Source organism: Hyperoodon ampullatus (assembly GCF_949752795.1).
Source record: "Hyperoodon ampullatus genome assembly, chromosome: 4".
Taxonomy (NCBI): domain Eukaryota; kingdom Metazoa; phylum Chordata; class Mammalia; order Artiodactyla; family Ziphiidae; genus Hyperoodon; species Hyperoodon ampullatus.
The window spans coordinates 167,372,572-167,395,919 of NC_136917.1; the positions used below are offsets into that span (position 1 = coordinate 167,372,572).

The 23,348-nt window shown below is 50.6% G+C and overlaps 1 protein-coding gene across 1 annotated transcript; it reads right to left on the bottom strand.

Moving 5' to 3' along the window:
- Positions 1–2,319: 2,319 nt before the first annotated feature.
- ROPN1L (rhophilin associated tail protein 1 like) lies at positions 2,320–22,251 on the bottom strand (the record flags this gene model as incomplete). Its single annotated transcript, XM_079703385.1, has 5 exons — positions 2,320–2,439; positions 6,321–6,496; positions 16,990–17,151; positions 18,338–18,461; positions 22,121–22,251. 5 exons carry the CDS (start codon positions 22,249–22,251, stop codon positions 2,343–2,345), a joined length of 690 nt encoding a protein of 229 aa, XP_079559511.1. The 3' UTR covers positions 2,320–2,342.
- Between the last annotated feature and the right edge of the window lie 1,097 nt (positions 22,252–23,348).

Genomic DNA, 23,348 nt, shown 5'->3' on the forward strand with positions numbered 1-23,348 from the left:
ATACGTAAACATTTTTTATTTTTTGGTTCAGCTTTCAGAGGTTCTCTCTTTTTACCTACGTACCTGTCTATTTATATTGGTATTTAGGAAGGCTTGTATTTCTGCTGTAATGATTACCGTACGTATCTCTAGATAATATCCTTAGTCTTTTCTTTTCAGGCTCTGTGTGTTGGTTCTCTACAATGATCAGTATTGAAATTGGCTAGAAAACTCTTCTTCCCTCTCCATCCCCCAGATACCTGATATGAATGTTGGTTTACTTCTGGTTAATAATTATATGACAATCAGACAATCAGCTGATTCTTTTCATATAGATCCCCCAGTCTCCAATATTCGATAGATGTTATGTCCCTGTGCTGTCAGCATGCACAGCCATTATACACGATAGCACATCCCTTATCACCATCATTTAGTCTCAGTTCTATGGAGAAATATACATTCCGTATTCACTGGTCCTTACGTTGACCCCTCCAATCTCTTTGTCTGAAACTCTCTAGCAGCTTCCTCAGGAAGGGTTCATTGGAAAAATATTCCCTGAGGATGCCACTTTGTGGCCTTTATACCTCAACGTTCCTTGTCAGTTCCACGCCCAACTTGGACGGCAGTCTAGCAGTTTGTTCACCCAGGTACCCTGCTGACCTCCAATGGGTCCAGTGACACTCTAGGCAGCTCAGTCCCTGCAAACCCCGCAGGCAGGTCACTCTCCAGAGCTGCCCCCTGCCCCCAGTTTGGGTGGGGAGCCTCTCCCAAGTCCTCCATCCATTCGTGGTACCCCCTTTTCTGTCCCCTGATAGCAGGCCAACATCTCTTCTCTTTGTCACATGCAAATGTCCTGTGCTCTCTGCCTCACGTGTGCCTCCTGAGGTGGCTGATTGTCTGGCTTAAAAAAACACAAAACCGGGGCTTCCCTGGTGGCGCAGTGGTTGAGAGTCCGCCTGCCGATGCAGGGGACGCAGGTTCGTGCCCTGGTCCGGGAAGATCTTACACGCCGTGGAGCGGCTGGGCGTGTGAGCCATGGCTGCTGAGCCTGCGCGTCTGGAGTCTGTGCTCCGCAACGGGAGAGGCCACAGCAGTGAGAGGCCCGCGTACTGCAAAAAAGGAAAAAAGAGAAAAAAAAACCCCAAAAACCCCACAAAACCCTCTGCGCCTTTGTCGGGTCTGTGTCAGGTGCACGGGATGTCCAAGCACCGTCTGTGTGTCTTCCTTTGCACACCCCTTCCTTTGCACACCCCTTTCTTTACACACCCCTTCCTTTGCATGCCCCTTCCTGCTGCAGTGCTTCCCCTGCACGTATCTGGTCACTCCACACGACTTACCACTGCACTCATACAAAACCTAAGGGGTCTTTCCACTTATCCCCGTGCATGGAGGCTTTATGATTAGAAGGAGAAAAATACTTAAATTCTTTGGGGAAATCAAACTTTGAGAAGGTTTAAAGCAACTCAAAAATTGCAAAAGCTCTTAAAACTCCAACTCTGAAAAGTTTCTTGTAATTTTACGAATAGTCTCTCTATATCGTCTGTTCACTGCAAGGGTGACTGTAAGTCCAGGAAAAAGATCATCTCAAATACAGTAGCTTAGTGTCCAGATGAAAAATATACTTCACACCTTTCAGTGCAAACAATGACACACTTCTTTAGATAACAACTGCATCTCCTAACTTTGGGTTTTCACAAGTCTTTGAACACCGATAAAATTTACTAGCATGGTAACAAATCTGCGGAGAGACAACAAGCCAAACCATTCCCAAGTTCTCAGAAAAATAATCTGAGATGTATTCATTGACACTGTCATTTTGAAGACTTTATATCAAGAAAGCAAATAAAGGATCTCAATGCTTATCTCTGTCCAGTGGACCAAGTGCTGGTCCAAGTTGATGGTCCAGTTTGCTTCCCAGCCATGGATGCTCTTCCAGCCCGTGAGTCCTCCAGGCCCTCCTGTCACAGAGAAGACCCAGCTTCAGCGGAAGACTCTCCTCCCAGGGAGCCTTAGGTGTGGCTGCCAGGGAGCAGAGGGCATCTGCCTTCCTGATGCTCAGGAGGTTTGAAAGAAGAAGAGATACGGCTGATTTTAAACTGCCCATTCCCCTTCCTACTCTGCAGCATCCAAACACTGTTTTACTCAGATCATTTCACTGCTATGAATGTTTTTCATTTAAGGTTCTTAGGAGAACACGGTGAAGAATAACCATTAAATAGGGCCCCACGATGCACTGGTCACATTCCATTACAAGAAAAACTCACACTACATATGCATGTGGTTAATGACATGTTGTATTTGATGCCAAGGTTTTAAAAAGCACTATTTTGACATTAAAATGTGTTCTTCTCTGTATTAATGGCCTATGTCTTCTGAGTTTTCTTTTCGAGGTTTTCTACATTTTCCTCTTTAGAACGAAGAAAATCTGAAAGTCCTATCATGCCATTCTTTCTAGAGTCTCTAAATTGGAAACAGATAAAGACACTTATTAGTAATTTCTTACTGCACACAATACAATTTTTATGGAATACAGTATAATTTATAAGTTTTGCCTTAAAAGATTGATCATTTATGGTCTCAAATCAGTAATTCTTACCTCTAAAAATAGAGCATTCTATTCTCTTTTACAAAAAACGAACATATCTTTCTAGGTGAAAAACTCAGTACTATGTTTGCAGTTTTCTCTTTATTGACAACTCAAATTTTAGTCACTAGTATAACAAAAGTATATTTCTATTTTAAGCGTTGGTCCAGTAAAACTCAAAGGACTGTCTTAAGTCTATGAAACTTTGGCACTGAAAACAGTATATCTTTTGACTTTTTATCTATAGATAAAAGATGGTGAACATTAGTAAATTTCTACTAGCAACTTAGTGGATGTAAAAACACTGAACTGTAACAATGCTGATTTCCCACGTCAGTGGGAAAATGAGAGCTGTCTTGAGGGCTCATATTTAAAAGTAAAAGGAACACAAGTTAGTGGTTCTAAAATATATTTTACTGTAAAAAGGAACCGCCTCTTACGGGCCCAGGGGAGCCACGCCTGTGGGAGAGCCTCCCACTGTGGCCGCTTGGCGACGGGGCGGGGAGGATGGGGAGTGGACCAGCCTCTGCTCCGGAGCCGGGGAATCCCGTTACTGTCTGTATTTTCAACCACCAGGTTATAAACCCCGACCTCCCAGCCGGCAGTTAAATGCCCTTCTATTTACCTTCGGCCCCTCCCTGTGGAGGTCGAGCCTACATCCCCGTTCCTGGGCGTGTGAGCTGTACCCGCCTGGGTAGCTGGAGGCCACACTTCACCTCCTCTGTCCCCATCACTCCTCGGAAGTCACCGGTGCCAGGGGCACAGTGACCTCTGTGGCCAGCGTAAGGGACAGCTTTGGGGTCTGCCGCTCTGGACGAGGCCCCTCACTGCCCGCCCCTCCCCCAAGCCTCTCCTGGCGTCCGTTCCCCCGCTTCACTCTTCCTGCTCCAGGTCCTCCTTACTCCCTACCCCCGCCTCAAAAAGGCTGGACTCCCGCTGCCCCACCCTTGGTGCTCTCCTCACACTGGGACGCCCGCCGTCCCCCTGGGAGGACCCCAGCCCGGGTCTGAGCTCCCTGACACGCCCTGCAGCCCCCTGCCCCGACCCCGCCACAGGCCCATCAACTCACAAGTCCTGCCGCCCCCAGGTCCTTCCTGGGAGAGACACAAACATCCACTCGGGCGGGAGCCACTTGGGCATCCTGGAAGGCTCTCTCTCCTCACTCCTCACCTCCAGTCAGCCACGCAAATCCAGGCAGCACTAAAAAGCCTCTCCCTTCTTTGTCAGCTCTTTTCCAGACCTTGGCAGACGCCTCCTAGCTAGTCCCCTTACACCTGCTGCTCAAGGGGTCTTCTAACCAAAATTCACCACCACGCTCCCTAAGACCTTCTATGGCTCCCTAGTGCCACCAGACATGACCCGAACTCCTTAGAGGCTCCCGTGTCCCGCCATCTCCACCATCCGTGGGGTGCATCCACCCCTGTCCCCCCAGCACTGCTGCGCGTGCAGACGCCACCCCAGGCTGCTGGACCCGCCGCATGGCTGTGCTCCACGCACAGCACGGAAGACGGCTTCACGGAGGGACCCAGGGCGGAAGGTGCTGCCTCATGGGCAGAGTCCCTTAGGGGAGGCCTCGCTTAGCTGAGGACCCTCGGCAGTCGCGCAGATGGGCGGGGTGTCTGAGACGAGGGCAGAGGCCTGGAGTCGGGCGAGCTTTGTCTTCTCCAAACCCAGGGCGGCGTGTGGCTGAAGTGCCGCGGGCGGGAGAGACGCACAGGCAGCGCTCACCAGGCAAACGGAGCGGGTCGGGCAGGGATCAGCCCCTGCGGGCGAGAGGCCGGGAAGGCGTGGCGGGGCCGTGACTCGAGTCATCATTCCCGGGACGGTGGCCGCCGTCTGGGGAACGGCCGAGCTGGGGAGGTGCAGGCGGGAGAGCCGGTGGGGCCAGAACCAGGGGCAGCAGCGGGTCCCGGGGGGAGGGGTCGGGGAGAAGGGGCTTCCGTCGAGGGTCCCCCCGTCTTGTCCTGACCTAGTGGGGGGACGGTGACGCGGTCCACAAGCGGGGGAGCAGAACTGCGGAGGGGAAGGTCCGGGGGACATGGAGTTCTGTTGGGACGTGTTAATAAGCCTGACGCGTGCAGCGGACCCACCTACACGGCCGAGGAGAGGGCGAGCGGACGCTGTGACATCCGGGAGTGGAGGTCAGAGGCCAGACAGGGGCCGCGTGCCAGGAGGGGCTGGGGTCCCCGCGGGAAGGGGACAGGGCTCGGAGGCCGGCCACAGCGAGGGGGACAGGAGGGCTCTGGTCAGTGCGCTAGTGGGAGCCGCTCTGGGGCCTGGTCGGGGACGGCAGCAGGGGCGGGGGGTTCCCCAGGTCAGCGGCTTTAGCAGGACGCCAGGCCCCCCCTCGGGCCCGTTCTCGGTGAGCGGGCGGCACGAGCGGGCGGCACGGGGTGGGGGGTGGGGTCAGGAAAGAGGAGGCTCAGGGAGGGGCGACCGCTGGCAGCGGGCAGATTCCCCTGGGACGGCCGAGGAGAGGGCCAGGGAGTCGTGGTGTCTGGGGAGCCGGGGAGGCCCAGGAGGGGGAAGGAACCGCGGCCGCCAGACGGAGGTCCGAGAGGTCATTGTGCGGGGCCGGCCGCGGTGCGTGGAGAGGCGGAGAGAGACGGAGGCGCCGCAGCTTCGAGGGGGAGGGGAGAGGGTGCCAAGTCGGTGGACGACGGACCAGAGGGAAAAAAATGGGAGGACGGGGTCTGGAGGCCCAGTCCGGTGGCGGGTCCTCAAGGGGGTGCGCTTCTCAAGGGAGGAGGGGAGGAAGGGCTTTGGAGGGAGGGACAGGGAGGGCTGAGAGGTCAGCTCCGGGGCACCCCAGACGCGGGCGGTTGGGGACGGTGGAGGGGGCCGGGCCTGGGTGGTGGTGATGGGCCTGCCGGGCGTGGGCTCTCAGGGGCCAGGCGGCGGGGCTGTCACCGTCACCGTCACCGTCACCAGCTCCCAGCGCTGGCGCTCTCGTGATCTGAACCCCCGACTACATCCCGGCACAGAGGCAGCACTGGGAGGCCTGGCAGCCTGGGGCGCTGCCCTCTCATCACGGGCCTCCTCCTCCCGCTTGGCTTGCCCGGAGCAGCACCGTCGCCACCCTTAGAGGGGCGGCCCTTCCCCGCGTCCACCCCTTAGAGGGGAGGCCCTTCCCCCGCGTCCCCCCCTTTAGAGGGGAGGCCCTTCCCCCGCGTCCACCCCTTAGAGGGGAGGCCCTTCCCCCGCGTCCACCCCTTAGAGGGGAGGCCCTTCCCCCGCGTCCACCCCTTAGAGGGGAGGCGCGTCCCCCGCGTCCCCCCCATTAGAGGGGCGGTCCTCCGCCCGCGTCCCCCCACTTAGAGGAGCGGCCATTCCCCCGCGTCCCCCACCCCATGCACAGGCAGCACAGCACGGGGCGGGGGAGGGCAGGGGGCACGGGGTCGCTCCTCACTCATGCCCTCCACCTGCAGGGACCCATTCGGTGTTTCACTGTTGAGAAATGAATTCTTACTTTTGAACATGCCCCGGTTTTAAACCATGTGACATCCCGTGTTTAAGAATCAAGATGCGTTTTGGATACGTTTCTTAAGGACGGGATAAGTTGTCTCCCTCTGAAGTCTGCAGAGACCGGCACAGCCTCCGGAGGCCCGGGTATCCTCGGCATCACTAAGTGACACCTCGGGGCACAGCGTGTGCCACCTTCCCTTCTACAAAAGGCCGGATTCGCGGCCTTTTATCTGAGAGCAGAGAAGAATGGGAAGAAAGAAGTCGCGCCACCGAGACACCTGCGAGCACTTACATGCTGCCCTTCAGAGAGGAGAGGTAGGACTCCGTGTCTGATGCAGGTATATCCCAGTCGAGTCCAGACAGGTAACGGTAGACGTAGGAGAAAGTCTCAAAGGGGATGCGCGCAGGCCCCCCCTCGGGGTCAGCGGTCAGGATCTCACACAGGTGCTTCATCGCAGTGTTCAATGACTAGAAACACCACAAACCAGGTGGAGAAACGGTTACTACGGGGATTCACTAAACTGAAAGGAAAGACAGCAGCAGAATAAACACCTGAGTACATTTTACAGAAGCTCTCTCAAAAGTACGTTCTCGGTGTGAATTAAGAACTAGGGGAATTTATAATTGCCTTAAGAAAGAAAAAGAAAAGGGTTGATCGAGATGTATTCTAATTGGCCTGAAAAAAAATTGATTCCCAGATTTTATTTATTTATTTATTAAATAGAGTTATTTAATTAATTAATTAATTTTTGTCTGCGTTGGGTCTTCATTGCTGCACACAGGCCTTCTCTAGTTGCGGCGAGCGGGGGCTACTCTTCATTGCAGTGCGCGGGCTTCTCATTGCAGTGGCTTCTCTCATTGCGGAGCACAGGCTCTTGGCACGCGGGCTTCAGTAGTTGCAGCACGTGGGCTCAGTAGTTGTGGCTCACGGGCTCTAGAGCGCAGGCTCAGTACTTGTGGTGCATGGGCTTAGTTGCTCTGTGGCATGTGGGATCTTCCTGGACCAAGGATTGAACCCGTGTCTCCTGCATTGGCAGGCGGATTCTCAACCACTGCGCTACCAGGGAAGCCCCCAGATTTTATTTTATGTTAAATGGGAATGACTCTTACAGCAGAAATTAACACAACACTGTAAATCAACTATACCTTAATAAAAAAAATCTAATGGGAAAAAAAAATAAAAGAATTAAAAAAAATTTTTTTTAAATGGGAATGATTTGGGACGTCCCTGGAGGTGCTAACATCGAGCGGCTGCCACTGCAGGGAGGACAGAGCTCAGACAGCAAGCCTAGGAGACAGACTAGAACCCTCCAGAGAAGCTCCCGTGGGAATGAATCTGGGCTGCACTCACAACGAGAAACAGCAAGAAAAACCAGTGCGATGGCTACAGAGGACAGTCCCCAGGGGAAAGGTGCAGGTTTAGGGAAAGTCGCACACAGACCTGCTTGACCAGAACAGTGACTGTGGGGGAAGTACATCCCATGGCCTCAGGGACACGCAAAGGGCTGGAGCCAGCTCTGTGTAAATTTTAAACAACACATTCATTCTCTCTCAGTTTCTGCGGGTCAGGAGCCTCCGCACTGCTTCGCCCGGCCCTCTGTGAGGCTCCAATCAGGTGGCAGCCAGGGTTTGGTCCTCATCCAGAGGCTCGACTGGCAAGGGATCCACTTGCAGCCGCCCTTAGGGAAGGGCAGAACTCACTCCCTGGGGCTGTAGGACTGGAAGGGGGCTGGCCTCTTGCTGGCTGTTGGCCGGAGACCCCCCTTAGCTCTGAAAGGCTGCCTGCAGTTCCCGATACAGGGGGTCTCCCTGAGGTCCTCTTACAACACGGCAGCTTGCTTCTTCGAGTGCCAGGAGCTGGACCAGGTTCTCATGGTCAATATCAGAGAAAAATCACCTGTGCTTCCGGCAGCAGGAGGGGAACGGCAGGGGGACTGAAATGAGGTTCTTGCACAGAAGTTGCGAATGGCTGGCACCCTCCACGTCCCAGGGACCCTCTGAGAGCCTGACTTGGCATCTCATTTACTCATTATGGTAGCCTCATGAGATGAGGCCTGGGGGCCCAGAGAGGCTGAGTAACTTGTCCCAGGTAAGCCAGCTGGGACGGGACGCAGGCAGCCAACCTCCTGAGCTCGGGCGTGACCACCACATTCCACCACCGCCAACAGTCACTAGGCTGGCTCGGGGAGCGAGTGACAGAGCTTACACGTGCCTGAATTCCAGGCATTCGGCTGGACCATAGGAACACATCTCCCCCATCGCCATCAGTGGTGACTCGGGGTGTCTGCAAAGCTACCAGCCATGCCCCACCCCGACCGACAGCCCTGCTGAGACAGAATGCACTGGGGCGGGGTTGGGGCAATGGCGCAGCCCTGACATTAGCCCAACTCTGCGGGCAGAACGATGCTCTAGTTAGAAAAATGACGGCATTCATTTCTCCAAGGACCACTGCCCACGCCGGGCCCCCGAAAGGCTGGCCTGAGGGAAGACTTCGTGAAAACAAAATTGTGTATTTTACTGGCTCCTTGCTTGAAACGTCTCGGGGACACATTGCTACATTAGATGCTGCTGTTTTAGCCCACACAGCAGAGGGCAGTCGTCACGAGGGTGGGACCGTGGGGCCTGGGGCGGTGGGAGGAGGTGGCAGACGAGGAGCCTGCACAGGAGCGCTGGGTGACTGATGTTCCAGCACTTCCGAGGAAGAGCTATTTAAGGAAAAAACACATCAAAGTGTTCTGGCATCACTTCCCTCTGCAAAGGCGAGATGACATTACCAGTGTTGACGTTTCTGACAAAAAGATTTGCAGCAATTTTTACACCCAAAAGGATTCATGAGGCACCTTGCCTGGTTTGGAGACTTTGTTTCCTACAACAGATTTCTCACTTCCAAGGGTTGTGGGCTGTCAGGCTACTTGCTCACCAGCCACAAGGATGGACCCCTCCCTGGCCAGCGCCCCCTTCTCCAACCTCCTGCCCATTATTCTCTGGTTGGAAATTCGTCCAGGAGGAGGTGGCTGCACTGTATGCAGCCCAGCGTGCACGCCTGAGGCGGATCTCAAATCCAAGTGGAGACGTGTGACAAACATGGGCGCTGTGGCCTCCTGAGCATCTCCAACGCCAGTTCCGTGGGTTTTTCCAGTTTCAGAATTACAGCTGCTCTCGTGACGACACCATGAGCCACCTCACAGCTCCCACCACGTCCCTTTTAGCTGCAGGAAAATAGCAATGTGGACAATATCCTGACTGACCCTTTGAACAGAGTCAGGACCGTGGGGGTCTCTCTCCTGCCCTGTGGCCTGAGCTCAGGGTCACACAGCAGCACTGACTCCAAATCTCAGTTTTAAAAAGCCTGTGACACAGAATTAAAATGAAAAGGGAGAAGTAACAACTGACACTGCAGAAATACAAAGGATCATGAGAGATTACCAGAAGCAACTCTATGCCAATAAAATGGACAACCTGGAAGAAATGGACAAATTCTTAGAAAAGCACAACCTTCCAAGACTGAACCAGGAAGAAATAGAAAATATAAACAGACTAATCACAAGCACTGAAATCGAAACTGTGATTAAAAATCTTCCAACAGGGCTTCCCTGGTGGCGCAGTGGTTGAGAGTCCGCCTGCCGATGCAGGGGACCCGGGTTCGTGCCCCGGTCTGGGAGGATCCCACATGCCGCAGAGCAGCTGGGCCCGTGGGCCATGGCTGCTGGGCCTGCGCGTCCGGGGCCTGTGCTCCGCGGCAGGAGAGGCCGCAGCGGTGGGAGGCCCGCGTACCGAAAAAAAAAAAAAAAAAAAAAAAAATCTTCCAACAAACAAAAGCCCAGGATGAGATGGCTTCACAGGCGTATTCTATCAAACATTTAGACAAGAGCTAACACCTATCCTTCTCAAAATCTTCCAAAATATAGCAGAGGGAGAGACACTCCCAAACTCATTCTACGAGGCCACCATCACCCTGATACCAAAACCAGACAAAGATGTTAAAAAAAAGAAAACTACAGGCCAATATCACTGATGAACATAGATGCAAAAGTCCTCAACAAAATACTAGCAAACAGAATCCAGCAGCACATTAAAAGGATCATACACCATGATCAAGTGGGGTTTACCCCAGGAATGCAAGGATTCTTCAATATACGCAAATCAATCAACGTGATACACCATAGTAACAAATTGAAGGAGAAAAACCATATGATCATCTCAATAGATGCAGAAAAAGCTTTCAACAAAATTCAACACCCATTTATGATAAAAACTCTCCAGAAAGGAGGCATAGAGGGAACTGACATCAACATAATAAAGGCCTTTTATGACAAACCCACAGCCAACATCGTCCTCAATGGTGAAAAACTGAAATCACTTCCACTAAGATCGGGAACAAGACAAGGTTGCCCACTCTCACCACTATGATTCAACATAGTTTTGGAAGTTTTAGAAGAAAAGGAAACAAAAGGAATCCACACCGGAAAAGAAGTAAAGCTGTCACTGTTTGCAGATGACATGATGCTATACATAGAGAACCCTAAAGATGCTACCAGAAAACTACTAGAGCTAATCAATGAATTTGGTAAAGTAGCAGGATACAAAATTAATGCACAGAAATCTCCTGCATTCCTATATACTAATGATGAAAAATCTGAAAGAGAAATTAAGGAAACACTCCAATTTACCACTGTAACAAAAAGAATAAAATACCTAGGAATAAATCTACCTAGGGAGACAAAAGACCTGTATGCAGAAAACTATAAGACACTGATGAAAGAAATTAAAGATGATACAAACAGATGGAGAGATATACCATGTTCTTGGACTGGAAGAATCAACACTGTGAAAATGACTCTACTACCCAAAGCAATCTACAGATTCAATGCAATCCCTATCAAACTACCACTGGCATTTTTCACAGAACTAGAACAAAAAATTTCACAATTTGTATGGAAACACAAAAGACCCCGAATAGCCAAAGCAATCTTGAGAACGAAAAATGGAGCTGGAGGAATCAGGCTCCCTGACTTCAAACTATGCTACAAAGCTACAGTAACCAGGACAGTATGGTACTGGCACAAAAACAGAAATATAGATTGATGGAACAGGATAGAGAGCCCAGAGATAAACCCATGCACATATGGTCACCTTACCTTTGATAAAGGAGGCAAGAATATACAGTGGAGAAAAGAAAGCCTCTTCAGTAAGTGCTGCTGGGAAAACTGGACAGCTACATGTAAAAGAATGAAATTAGAACACTCCCTAACACCATACACAAAAATAAACTCAAAATGGATTAAACACCTAAATGTAAGGCCAGACACTATAAAGCTCTCAGAGGAAAACATAGGCAGAACACTATGACATAAATCACAGCATGATCCTTTTTGACCCACCTCCTAGAGAAATGGAAATAAAAACAAAAATAAACAAATGGGACCTAAGGAAACTTAAAAGCTTTTGCATAGCAAAGGAAACCATAAGCAAGATGAAAAGACGACCCTCAGAATGGGAGAAAATATTTGCAAATTAAGCAACTGACAAAGGATTAATCTCCAAAATTTATAAGCAGCTCATGCAGCTCAATAACAAAAAACAACATACAACCCAATCCAAAAATGGGCAGAAGACCTAAACAGACACTTTTCTAAAGAAGATATACAGACTACCAACAAACACATGAAAGGATATTCAACATCACTTATCATTAGAGAAATGCAAATCAAAACTACAATGAGGTGTCACCTCACACCGGTCAGAATGGCCATCATCAAAAAATCTACAAACAATAAATGCTGGAGAGGGTGTGGAGAAACGGGAACCCTCTTGCACTGTTGGTGGGAACGTAAATTGACACAGCCACTATGGAAAACACTATGGAGGTTCCTTAAAGAACTAAAAATAGAACTACCATATGACCCAGCAATCCCACTACTGGGCATATACCCATGGAGAAAACCATAATTCAAAAAGAGTCATGTACCACAATGTTCATTGCAGCTCTATTTACAATAGCCAGGACATGGAAGCAACATGAGTGTCCATCGACAGATGAATGGATAAAGAAGATGTGGCACATATATACAATGGAATATTACTCTCCATAAAAAGAAACAAAATTGAGTTATTTCTAGTGAGGTGGGTGGACCTAGAGTCTGCCATACAGAGTGAAGTAAGTCAGAAAGGGAAAAACAAATACCGTATGCTAACACATACATATGGAATCTAAAAAAAAAATGGTTCTGAAGAACCTAGGGTAGGACAGGAATAAAGACACAGACGTAGAGACTGGACTTGAGGATATGGGGAGGGGGAAGGGTAAGCTGGGACAAAGTGAGAGAGTGGCATGGACATATACACACTACCAAACGTAAAATAGATAGCTAGTGGGAAGCAGCCGCATAGCACAGGGAGATCAGCTCCGTGCTTTGTGACCACCTAGAGGGGTGGATAGGGAGGGTGGGAGGGAGGGAGATGCAAGAGGGAGGGGATATGGTGATATATGTATACGTATAGCTGATTCACTTTGTTATACAGCAGAAACACACACAACAATGTAAAGCAATTATACTCCAATCAAGATGTTAAAAAAACAAAAACTAAAAAGCCTGCAACCCTTTTCGTTTCCTTATCCTCGCAGCTTTCCTAATTTACAACGTTGTCCTGGGGCTTATGGCCGGTGCGAGAGGGAGACACACATTCTCCGGTTGGCCGGACATGGTGCTGGAGCGAAGCCAGTCCATCAGGCCGAAGGGACGGAGAGGCTACCAGGCCCGGCATCCGCCGACCCGCCCCCTTCCCCACAGAGGAGACGCTCAGCCTGGGGGGGCAGTGAGCCCGGGGGCCCACGATCAGCTGCCTCGTCAGCAGAGGCAGTTCCTGAACGTGCCTGCGGCTGGACGCCTGCACTCACGTCAGGGCCACATCTCTGCACTGGCCGCAGGGGTGGGCATCTCAGAATGGCCTCGAGAGGCCCAGCGGGACCCTGAATGGGGGGCCCCAGGGAGAGCGGCCGGGAGCAAGCCAGGTGCTGCCTGCAGCGCACAGGGCACCTCGACGGGTCACAGACAGCGGACCCAACGGGCGGAGTGGACGCCGTGGCGTGGACGGGGCAGCAGAAGTCACTGTGGGGCGTGCGGGCCGAGCGACCAGACTGCAGCTGGGCGCGGCTGCGGGTCTGAGATGTCCAGAGCCAGGGCTGTTGGGAGGCTGACACAAAGATTTCTGGGGTGCGGATCACGTGAGGATATAAAACGGTATCAGTGGGAAGGCCTAGGAGTTGTTACCCTCTGACACAGTGTCCCAACCTGAGGGCGGCGCGCTCCCTGGGCTACAGGGGCATCCTCAGGGACCCCTCCGTCTCCCGCGTCTACCGGTAGCGGCATCGCCGCAGCCCGTGGTCTGAGTCCGGATCCTGCCCAACCACCTCCACCTGCGGCGCCGAGCCTCTGCCCACAGCTCGCCACCCTGCGATTCGGAGAACAGGACTGTCCTCCAAGGACTGCTGGGAGGACTAAAGAGAAAACAGACAAAGGGCTCCGAACATTCCCGCGCCTGGTGAGAACCCTAGAAACGCTGGCCGTTCGTAAGCGGTACGTTCTGATGGGAAATTACGTGACACGCGCGTAGGCGGGCAGCCGTACACACGGAGGGGCGCTCTCGTGAATGAAGTGCAAAGGCTTTTCAAACCCGAACCAGAGGCAGGAGGGCGGTTTGTCGTTACGGGCTTTGTCAGTCGTGTGTGGGTGCAATGGGGACTTGGGCACAACGTTTTGACATCCCAAAAAAGATCTCCACGCTTAAAAAAACAGATGAAAAATGTTGATCCACCTCTTTAACGCCTAGGATCACGGATGGGGCTGCAGAAACCTAAGGTGAAGGTCACAACACACACTTGTTTTCGCTTCGCCCGGCAAGGGAGAGGTGCCCACAGACACGGCCAGCCCCCCGACGCTCCCCCACCCCGTTGGAAGCTTCGATGTGAGAACCAGAGCGGCGCTCGGGGCTTCGAGGATGTACCGGACGTCCCTCCACGGGCAGGGGGCGTCGGGATGCTCGGCGCTCAGGGCGAGGCCCACGCAAGGCCACGCTGACAAACGTCCGTGGAAGGAAGGAAGGGTGAGCGACGCGTGTGGCCCAGACATCTGAGGTTCCAGTCTTTGCAGAGAACTCGGTTCACCTGACTAGAGTGGCTCCGAAGAGCAACTGAAGAGCCACAAGCCGTGAGACGCCGTGGAGTGGACGGGGCAGCAGGAGTCGCTACGACCCGTCCAGGCAGAGCGACCGGCGTCCCATTTCACAGCAGTCCTGTGTGCGACGAGGGGGACGGCAGTGACCCACGAGAACTTCCTCCTCCTCATCTCGCTTCACTTCTTCATCTGCTCCTTCGTGAAGGTTTTCTTTTTTAAGCATAAAGACAAATGCTAAGATGCCAAACTAGATGAAGAAGCGTCTCCCAGAAGTCACAGCACTGCGCTCCGGGGGCATCTCCAAGCTACCCCGCCAACGCGGGCACTCGGTGCATCAACCAAACAAGTGTCGCCTTGGGCCTGGCTCCTCCTGGCCCCCGTGGACCCAGAGCACGGCTGTTAGCCCTGCACTTGGGGTACGGGGGGTGGGCAGGCCAGGGCAGAGCTGGCACCTCAGGCTGCGAACTTCGCCTGGATATGAAAGTATGAAAGGTTCCCCACTTTCCACAGTGAGAAGGGGGCCACTGGCACCAGGAGAGAGTCAAAGGCCAACAGCAAAGACTCCTGGCAGAGGTGGCTTACTCAGGGGACAGGGCAGGGTCCCACGCTGGCTGACGGGGATAAGTGACACGTTCTAGGAAGAATAGAGAAGCGTGTGTGCTGTCACCCTGTCCCTTCCCCAGGAGTCACTTCAGAAAGGAAGCTCCATCCTTAACAAATGTCTCCATCTAGTGTCACACCCCACACACGGTAAGAGGTCTTATCTTGCAAAACAGGCTTGGTTTGGTTTGAAATCTAGTGGCTGATTCTCCTGATTAGGGAGGTAGAAATTACAAAGATGGATCCCCAAATATGAAATAGTCTAATTTCTCATCATTATAAAAATCTAAATTTCACAACTAAGTTTAGAGGAGCAAACCATAAAATCAAATATTAGTTATTAATTTTATATTATTAAAATCTTGCTTCCAGAGTTCCAGATGAACAAAGCCAAATAAAATTTCCTCCAATGGGGCTTCCCTGGTGGCACAGTGGTTGAGAATCTGCCTGCCAGTGCAGGGGACACGGGTTCAAGCCCTGGTCCGGGAACGTCCCACATGCTGCAGAGCAGCTAAGCCTGTGCGTCACAACTACTGAGCCCGTGTGCCACAACTACTGAGCCCGTGAGCCATAACTACTGAGTCTGTGTGCCACAACTACTGAATCCCGTGCACCTAGAGCCCGTGCTCCGCAACAAGAGAAGCCACCGCCATGAGAAGCCCGCGTGCAGCAACGAAGACCCAACGCAGCCAAAAATAAAAAAAATAAAAAAAAATTTATCTTAAAAAAATTTCCTCCAATAAAATCCCGCTGGGATTCTCCCTGGCGGCCTCTGAGCCTAGAGGAGGGAACTTGGTCTGAGGTGTCCAGCCCAGGGCTGACCGCTCTCTCTATGGCTGACCGGAAACACCGCCTGTGGGCAGGTACACAGGAAAAGGGAGCGACCAGCCTAACACCCGACTTTACTGGGGTTTCAGAGGTTCTCGCTGGGACCATTAACAGAACCAGTAAATTGCACTGTATTCACACAGCAGAGGAGATGAATGAACCACAGCGTCTGTAATGATACAGATGAATAAAGAGAAACCTACTTGGGAAAGAAAAAAGTTCCAGAAGATTAGTAACAACATAAAGTTAAAACCAACTAAAATTAAATGATGTATTTCTTGGGGTCCATATGGGATCCATGGGAAGCGTGAGATCAGGGGAGCTGATGCTTCAGGTGTGGGCGGCAGGGGGACGGGGTGGAGGTTAGCTGCAGGTGGTTAGTTGTGTCAGTGGTCACGCGAGGTAGTGCTACATAAAGTAATTCTTAAAAGTTTAAACAGAATTAAGGAGGCTGATGCGCGGACCCGAGATGAGGGCACCCCATGAAGTGAGGACTAAGAGTTAGCCAGTTACGTGCTCTGGGGTCCAAAGACTGAAGGGAGAGGGTAGCAAAGTTTGCTCGTCTCTGCAGTAAACGGAGCTGCTCAGCTCTCTTTTCTCAACCCCGTTCTTCACAAACTTAAAGTGGTAACTCTCCCTGAACTTGAGCCCTGTGTCTCACAGGGTGACTCAAATACTAAGGCTAAAGAGAGATTCTAGACTTCTACCCCTCCCTACCACACCTGCCTCCCTTAAGGAACGTCTGTGTCTTCATTCCTTTTTCTTCTTCGTCTTCTTTTTTTTTTTTTTTTTTTTTTTTGGCCGAGCCACCTGGCTTGTGGGATGATCATAGTTCCCCAACCAGGGATCAAACCCACGCACCCTGCAGTGGAAGTGTGGAGTCTTAACCACTGGACCACCAGGGAATTCCCTGTGTCTTCATTCCTAAGTTATACTTTTTAACATCAGCAAGGTATCTACAGTATTAGTTACTAATAACAGATTTTAACTAAAATAGAAAGTAATTTTATGCCTCTTCGCACAGACAAGGGCAACATATTATCATTTACCAAGTGACATGTAGTTTAATAAAAGTCACTGATGCATTCTCTTCCAAAAACTAAGCACATTTTAACAGTATCTATACGGTTTGTCTACTGTACACATCTTTTAAATTGAGGCATTCATAAGTACTTAACTTCTGTAAACTAAAGTAACTATAAGCCTAAAATACAATAAACATATGGAAAAAATTGCCTTTCTAAGACAAGATTACTAAAGTAATGAAAGTGTTCCTTCAGTTACTGAAACACCTAAATTATTTTTAAGCCAGGCCTATGATCACACAGAATTATTAATATGCTATTTATAGGTACGTACCCCACCAAGCATGCTGCATCCAAGCGCTAAAAATTTTATCCCCTCGATCTTGTTTTCGCAAGGATCCAACTGCAAGAGAGCTCTGAATTTTTCTACTGGCAGGCACAGATTTTTCCATTTCTGCTCAAGATCTGCTAATTCCACATATTCCTTGTGGCTACACTGTTTAGAAAACACAGCATGACACAATCTACGTAAGTTTTAAAGCCCCAAGAAGTAGTATAACGCTCTTGAAGACTTAAACAGAGCACACATCCCCTTTCAAAGATGAACTCTGAATTCACTGCACCATTAGCCCTGGGGAGGGGAGCAGGGGATGTGTGTGTCTGGGGACAGGGGGTGCACAGGCAGAGAAGGGGGCTGGGAACTAGAGACTGGCAACAAGTTACTTCTCAAGAGAAGAAAGGACTGGGAAACAAACATGGCATAATGTTATGACTTAATAAAATGGACACACAGACATGGCGTACATGATTCTCTATTGTCTGCCTGAAATACTTCACAATACAAATAAAACTTCAATAAATCAAATAAAATCCAACCCTAAAACATGCTAACAGGTAAATCTCAACAGTGAAAATAAATTTATTCCTTCTACGCTTTTAGACAACTTTATGAAAATTGGTAACTCCTGTGATCTGCTAGCAATATTCTGCGTGAAAGAGGTTTGAGCAACTTTAGCATGTCTTTTCCCGAACTACCCCTTGCAGTGGATATTCGTTTTCCCTTAAACTAGACATGGGAAAATCCAGAAAAACTAGAAATGGGAAAATCTCGTTTCCAGAAGTCACCGCACCCCGAAGAGGGACACAGGACTTCGAGATGTATAACGGGGACGAGTCGCTTTAAAACTCAGGGTTATACCACTGATGTTGTTTTTAGCAACACAGCCCAATCATTCAGATAAAATACACTTTCTATGAACTTTCCAAGTGAGATGGTGGGTCTCGAGGGCTCTCAAGAGGGCTGGAAGCCAGACGCCCGAGGGCAATCTGTCTTTCAGATGAAGAAGGTGGCAGATTATCACGTTAGCATAGTTTTTATAAACACATATTTCAAGAAGGATCTTGCAACTCCCATGTCTAAAATTTCGTATTTTCAGATCTTTTTTTTTTAGTCTAGCAGCCTCTTGCATCTTAATTCGGTATTTAAAAGAAATTATATTTCTATATAATCATGAATAGCTATCTTGGGTTCTTTAAACCAGAGAAAGGCCCTGAATCCAAGATTCCTTCTTTGAATAAACCTTGGAGGTTTACTGCAGGGAAAGCGGGGTTTGCATGGACTGTGGAGCTTTTTCTGCGGCGCTTTATCGCAAGTTCAGCTGACTGATAGCAAACTCTTGTACCTGCTTGTGCAAAACTTTAAGGAGTCCTTGAGTCAGGCCTGTGTCTGTTTTCTGAGTGGCCACGGGCATTTCGATTCTGTCTTTTACAGGAAGTGGATCTCCTCTTGACAAAGCTGAAAAATACCTAACAACGACAGACATCTCTGAAGGCTCATCAGCACACAACCAGCCCCTGAATTCATGCACTTCTGTCAATGAACCCAGAGGGCGACAGCGATGAGGGAGGACAGTGCTGGGTCCCCTGGCCCAGCTCCTGTCCCGGCTCCTCCACTCAGCTCTCCGACTTCACCTCCACCCGTGCCTCAGTGTCTCTGTCTGCACAGCATGGACAATGGCAGCCCCGGTCTCAGGGCCCCCATAACAGGTGCTACACTTATCCAGCGAACGCCATCAGAGTCCTGAGACTGCCAGAGGAGGTGGAGGTCGGGGCCCCGCATGACCGGAGTGCAAGGTCATGGTCCGTCATGCCACTTTGACAGTTGGGGGGCTTGGCCCTGCTTTTTGAGGGGCTTGATTTCAAGCATCTCTGTGCCTATTCAGCTCTAAGGCACCCGGAGCAGGGAAATCACTGTTTGGCTAAGTCAGGTGCAGTCCTCCCCCTACCCTTCACTTTTCCTGCCTGGTTTTTTTTGTTTGTTTGTTTTTTTCAGTATTTTTTCCCTTAATTGTTCCTTTCTGGGACATGGATATTACTGCTTAAATTGGGAATAAGCTGGGGCACAGAGACAGTTTGGGGCAACAAGTCAGGAGGGGGTGTACACCTGGGCTCTGGCTGGAGGGGTCAGGGTGCCAGGCAGGGTCCTTCTGCAAAACTCACTCCCCTTGGGCACGTGTCAGCCGGGGCCGGCGGCTGAAGCCACATCATTTGCTGCCCCCACGACTTTACCTCCGTCAAAGAAATGACATATCCAGGAAAACAAAACACTAAATCATCCAGGGCCACAGGTAATAATTTAAAAGATATGAGTAATGATGGTTACCAAAGGGGAAATGGTGGGGCGGGGGAGATAAACTAGGAGCTTGGGATTAACATACACACTACTCTGTGTAAAACAGATAACCAACGAGGACCTACTGTAGAGCACAGGGAACTCTGCTCAATATTCTGTAATAACCTATATGGGTAAAGAATCTGAAAAAGAATGGTTAGATGTATACGTAGAACTGAACCACTTTGCTGTGCAGCAGAAACTAACACAACACTGTAAATCAGTTCTACTCCAATAAAAATTTTTAAAAAGATATGAGTACATAGAGACATCTCTGATGTAACAAAATGTAGATAAATAGGTATTTGTTAGGCTAACAGACATTTTATATCTCATCCCTTTCTTCTCTCTCCATCCCTCAAATTCGACTTTGTTTTCATGCTTTTAGGACAAGTCCAGTCATATTTCGTGAATTTAATAGTCTGAGAGAAAGCTAAAAGGCAGGCAGTTAGACAAACGTGGACCTGAAAACCTAAAGGGCCAGGTTGAGGGGGTGCTTCGCTTTGCCATGTTGTTCCTAATTAGGGTTTTCAACGATTTCGCGGACTTTCCTCCTCACCACCCGTCAAACCAATCACCAGGCTCGGCCCAGCCTCTAGAGCAGCGCCCCTTCCCCAGGAAGGCACTGGCAGTGTCTGGAGGCACTTCTGGTTGCCACAAGTTGGGGTGGATGGTGCTTCTGGCACCTGGTGGGGGCAGGTCAGCAGGCCGCTAAGGACCCTCTAGTCCACAGGACAGCCCCACACCCCCCAAAGACATGTCGCTCCAAAGCAGCAATAGAGCCGAGGCGGAGGAAGCCTGCCTGAGCGGCCAGGCCAACTTGTGTCACATGCCCTCGAGTATAAGGCACACGTGAGCACAAGCCTTCAGGACTCAATGACATAATCATGTACAGTCAATTAGCCACTGCGTTGTGGCAGAGGCTGGGGGTGAGGCTCGTTTGAGAAGAACCCTCCCCTGAATGCCTGCTGGAACCTTCCACAGCAGTCACTTCCAGACGCACCCTGGCTTTCTGCTTTGCCTTCTGCTGCTTTTCCCTTCCTGTCATGGCCCTCGTGTTATACGCTGTGTCCTCTTCCGCCTTGTCTTAACCCCAATCGCTACGAAATCTTTCAAAGACCAATTCACCCTCTTCTCAACGACATCTCTCCCTAACAGATTCTGTTCTGAGAGAGTTGGGACACATGACTAATGCTTGCTTTTCCTCCTAAACTCCAAAACTGCTCTTAAGAGTAATTAGCTGCACGGAACATTCAGAAATTTCTTGATTAAGCCTTTTAAATTAAAGTGAAGCTTAAAATAGTTGTCTCTAAAGTGTTACCAAATATAATGTTCCAAGAAAAAAAAAAGACTAAATCTTGGAATGTTTGGTAGAGAACACATAAACTCTTATGAATCAGTTGTATCTCTTATTTAGTCTTGAATAACGGTTAATACTAGAGGCCACAATTTTGGGCAAGAACCTTGAGAGAGTCTTTCAGAAGCAACAGACAGAAGCATTTGTCAGAAGGCAAAGGGCTGGATTAACCAGTAGCCTCTTGTGGTAGGTGCAGTAAGGGCCCCAAAGATATCCTGGTCCTAATCCTGGAAGCTGTGGATCTTCTTTTACACGGTAACTGGGAGTTTGCAGATGTGAGTGAGGGTTTTGAGATGCAAAAATCATCCTGGATTATCTGGATGGTTCCTAAATGCAATCACAAGTGTCCCTAGAAGAGGGAGGCAGCGGTAGATGTGAGGATGCCACAGTATTGGTGATGGAGGTATGCCTCGAGCCAAACAATGCAAGGAATGCAGCTCTAGAAGCTGGAAAAGGCAAGGGGTGGGGTCAGAGTCTCCCTAGAACCTCCAGAGAGAGCAAAGTCCCACCAATATCTTGCCTGTAGCCTGGGGAAACGGAGTTTGGACTTTTGACTTTCAGAGCTGTAAGAGAATAAATATTTCTTGCTTTAAGCCAACATGTTTGGTGGTTATACGTTAACAGCAGTCAGAGGAAACTAAATTCACTTTGGTCATACGGTTTAGGGAAGGTCAGCAAAATTTGACACGCTAGTTACTAAAAAATATTAAGTTAAATTTATACTGATTCTTGGGACCACAAAATTGACTGTCTGAGTCAATTTGTTTACTGAAAAAGGACAAAGAGCCTTCCTATAAAATCAACAGGGTTTATTTGAATGGTTCTAAGGTCTGTTGAGTTGTGACTTTTAAATTATTAATGTCTGTTCCTGGAAATGGTTAGAATGTTTGCTGCAAGAAACTGCGAAGGCTCATGTGTTGTGAATTAAGCTGTGCAGAGTTTGACCTTATAGCAGCCTTGGGATGGTTACCCCAACGTGAACCAGCCCTTCTGGTTCCAGTAAACTCAATAGGTACCTAATCCTGGAGGATTCTCTGAAGGCAAGGAACATAATCATAAGATTCCTCCTTGTAAAAATCATTTCACCAATAAAGGAACTGTGATAGTTTGTAACACAATGCAGAAACATGTTACCCAGTGTAACTGCTTTATAAATTTTACTCTACCTGCATAAATACCACTCTCCAACAATGGAGCTGTCATTGCTTTGTAGATAAATGAGCATTTTGCAGTAATTTCTGGTCTCGTGGTCAATAAACCATGATGTTTCCTAGATAGATACTTCGGTGTAGATACCACCAATGCTAAAATGAAAGTTTTGCCGGTACCCTAAGTGTCCCGAGCGTTGGACCACTGGTCCAGGAAGGAGGATTCACTAGGCACGACTGGGCACGGGGACGGGCCGGCTCTCCCAGGCGCTGGCCCTGGGGCGCTTACCCCGCGGACCACTGCAGCACGTCGGTGGGCTGGGTGCGGATCGCAGCCTTGGTGAACTGCTTCAGGATGTCCGGCAGTTCCGGGGGAATGTGGATCTGCTGCGCGCAGAACATGGTGTCGGGAAGCGGCATCGCTCTCCGCAGACCAGGACCAAGCTGGGAAGAATCAAGGTGTGCTGCGGAGCGAGAAAGGGCGGGTTGGTCAGCCTGAGGCGCGGGGGTGACGCGACGGCCACGGGGCTCAGGGGCCGGGGTCCCGGGTCCGGAGTTTGGAGCCTGGCGGGGGACAGGGGTCTGGGGCGGGACCGAGGTCCGGGATCCCGAACCAGGTCGGGGTTCCGGGTTTAAACGGGGCCAGGCCTGGCCACCCGCCTTTCCCCGGGTTTCGGGTGGGGCCGGGGCCAGGGCCCGGCCGGAATCTTAGGTTTGGGGGCGGGCCGACAGGCCGGCTTCGTGAGGCGCGGACGGCCGACGAGGGCTCTTACCGCTCCTCCTCGGGCTCCTCGGAAAATGAGGACCGACCGCCAGTTCTAGCAACGGCCGCGACCTGGCAACTGGAGCGCAAACCGCCGCTACTGCTTCGTAGCGGTATCCAGGCAACCGAGACACGCGCGGGCCCTGCCCCTCTGGCGTCGCGCACGCGCACAGGCCCCGAGCCGCAGCCGGCCCCTGGCCAGTGCTGGAGGCGGGGGCGGAACGCGCCTGAGCAGTGTGGCTTCGGCGCCCCCTCTGCCTTAACAGATAGCTCACAGCCGCACGAGCGGAACATTTCCTTTAGGAAAGGGCCTTTTGATAGATTTCCCACTGCCAAATGTGAGCGGCGAATTCACAAACGACCCCCCCCCGCTTTCCTTTGCACGGCCTCCGTGAAGCTCTGGAACGAGATGCCTCGTGTCCTCCAAGGTAGGAAGCCATTAAAGTCCTGGAGGCTGGTGTGTGCGCGCAGCACGGGCCTCCCTGAAGGAATCTGGCCCCTGCCTTCCCAGACTGCTTCGTTAACTTGCACGCGCCCCTATCCGTCTGTCCTAGACGTGTCTGTCCTAGACGTGTCTGACCTCGACGCCTTCGCACGCGCTGTTCCCGTGGCCCAATCGGCACCACTTAGTGAACTAATTGGCAGTTCAAGAGCCACTTAAGAGTTTAGACAGGGCAGTTTCCAGCTAAAAGAAGATTCTATCTAACTTGTTTTCCTAAGTAAGATAGGACGGTTGAGCCAATCTAATCGGGTC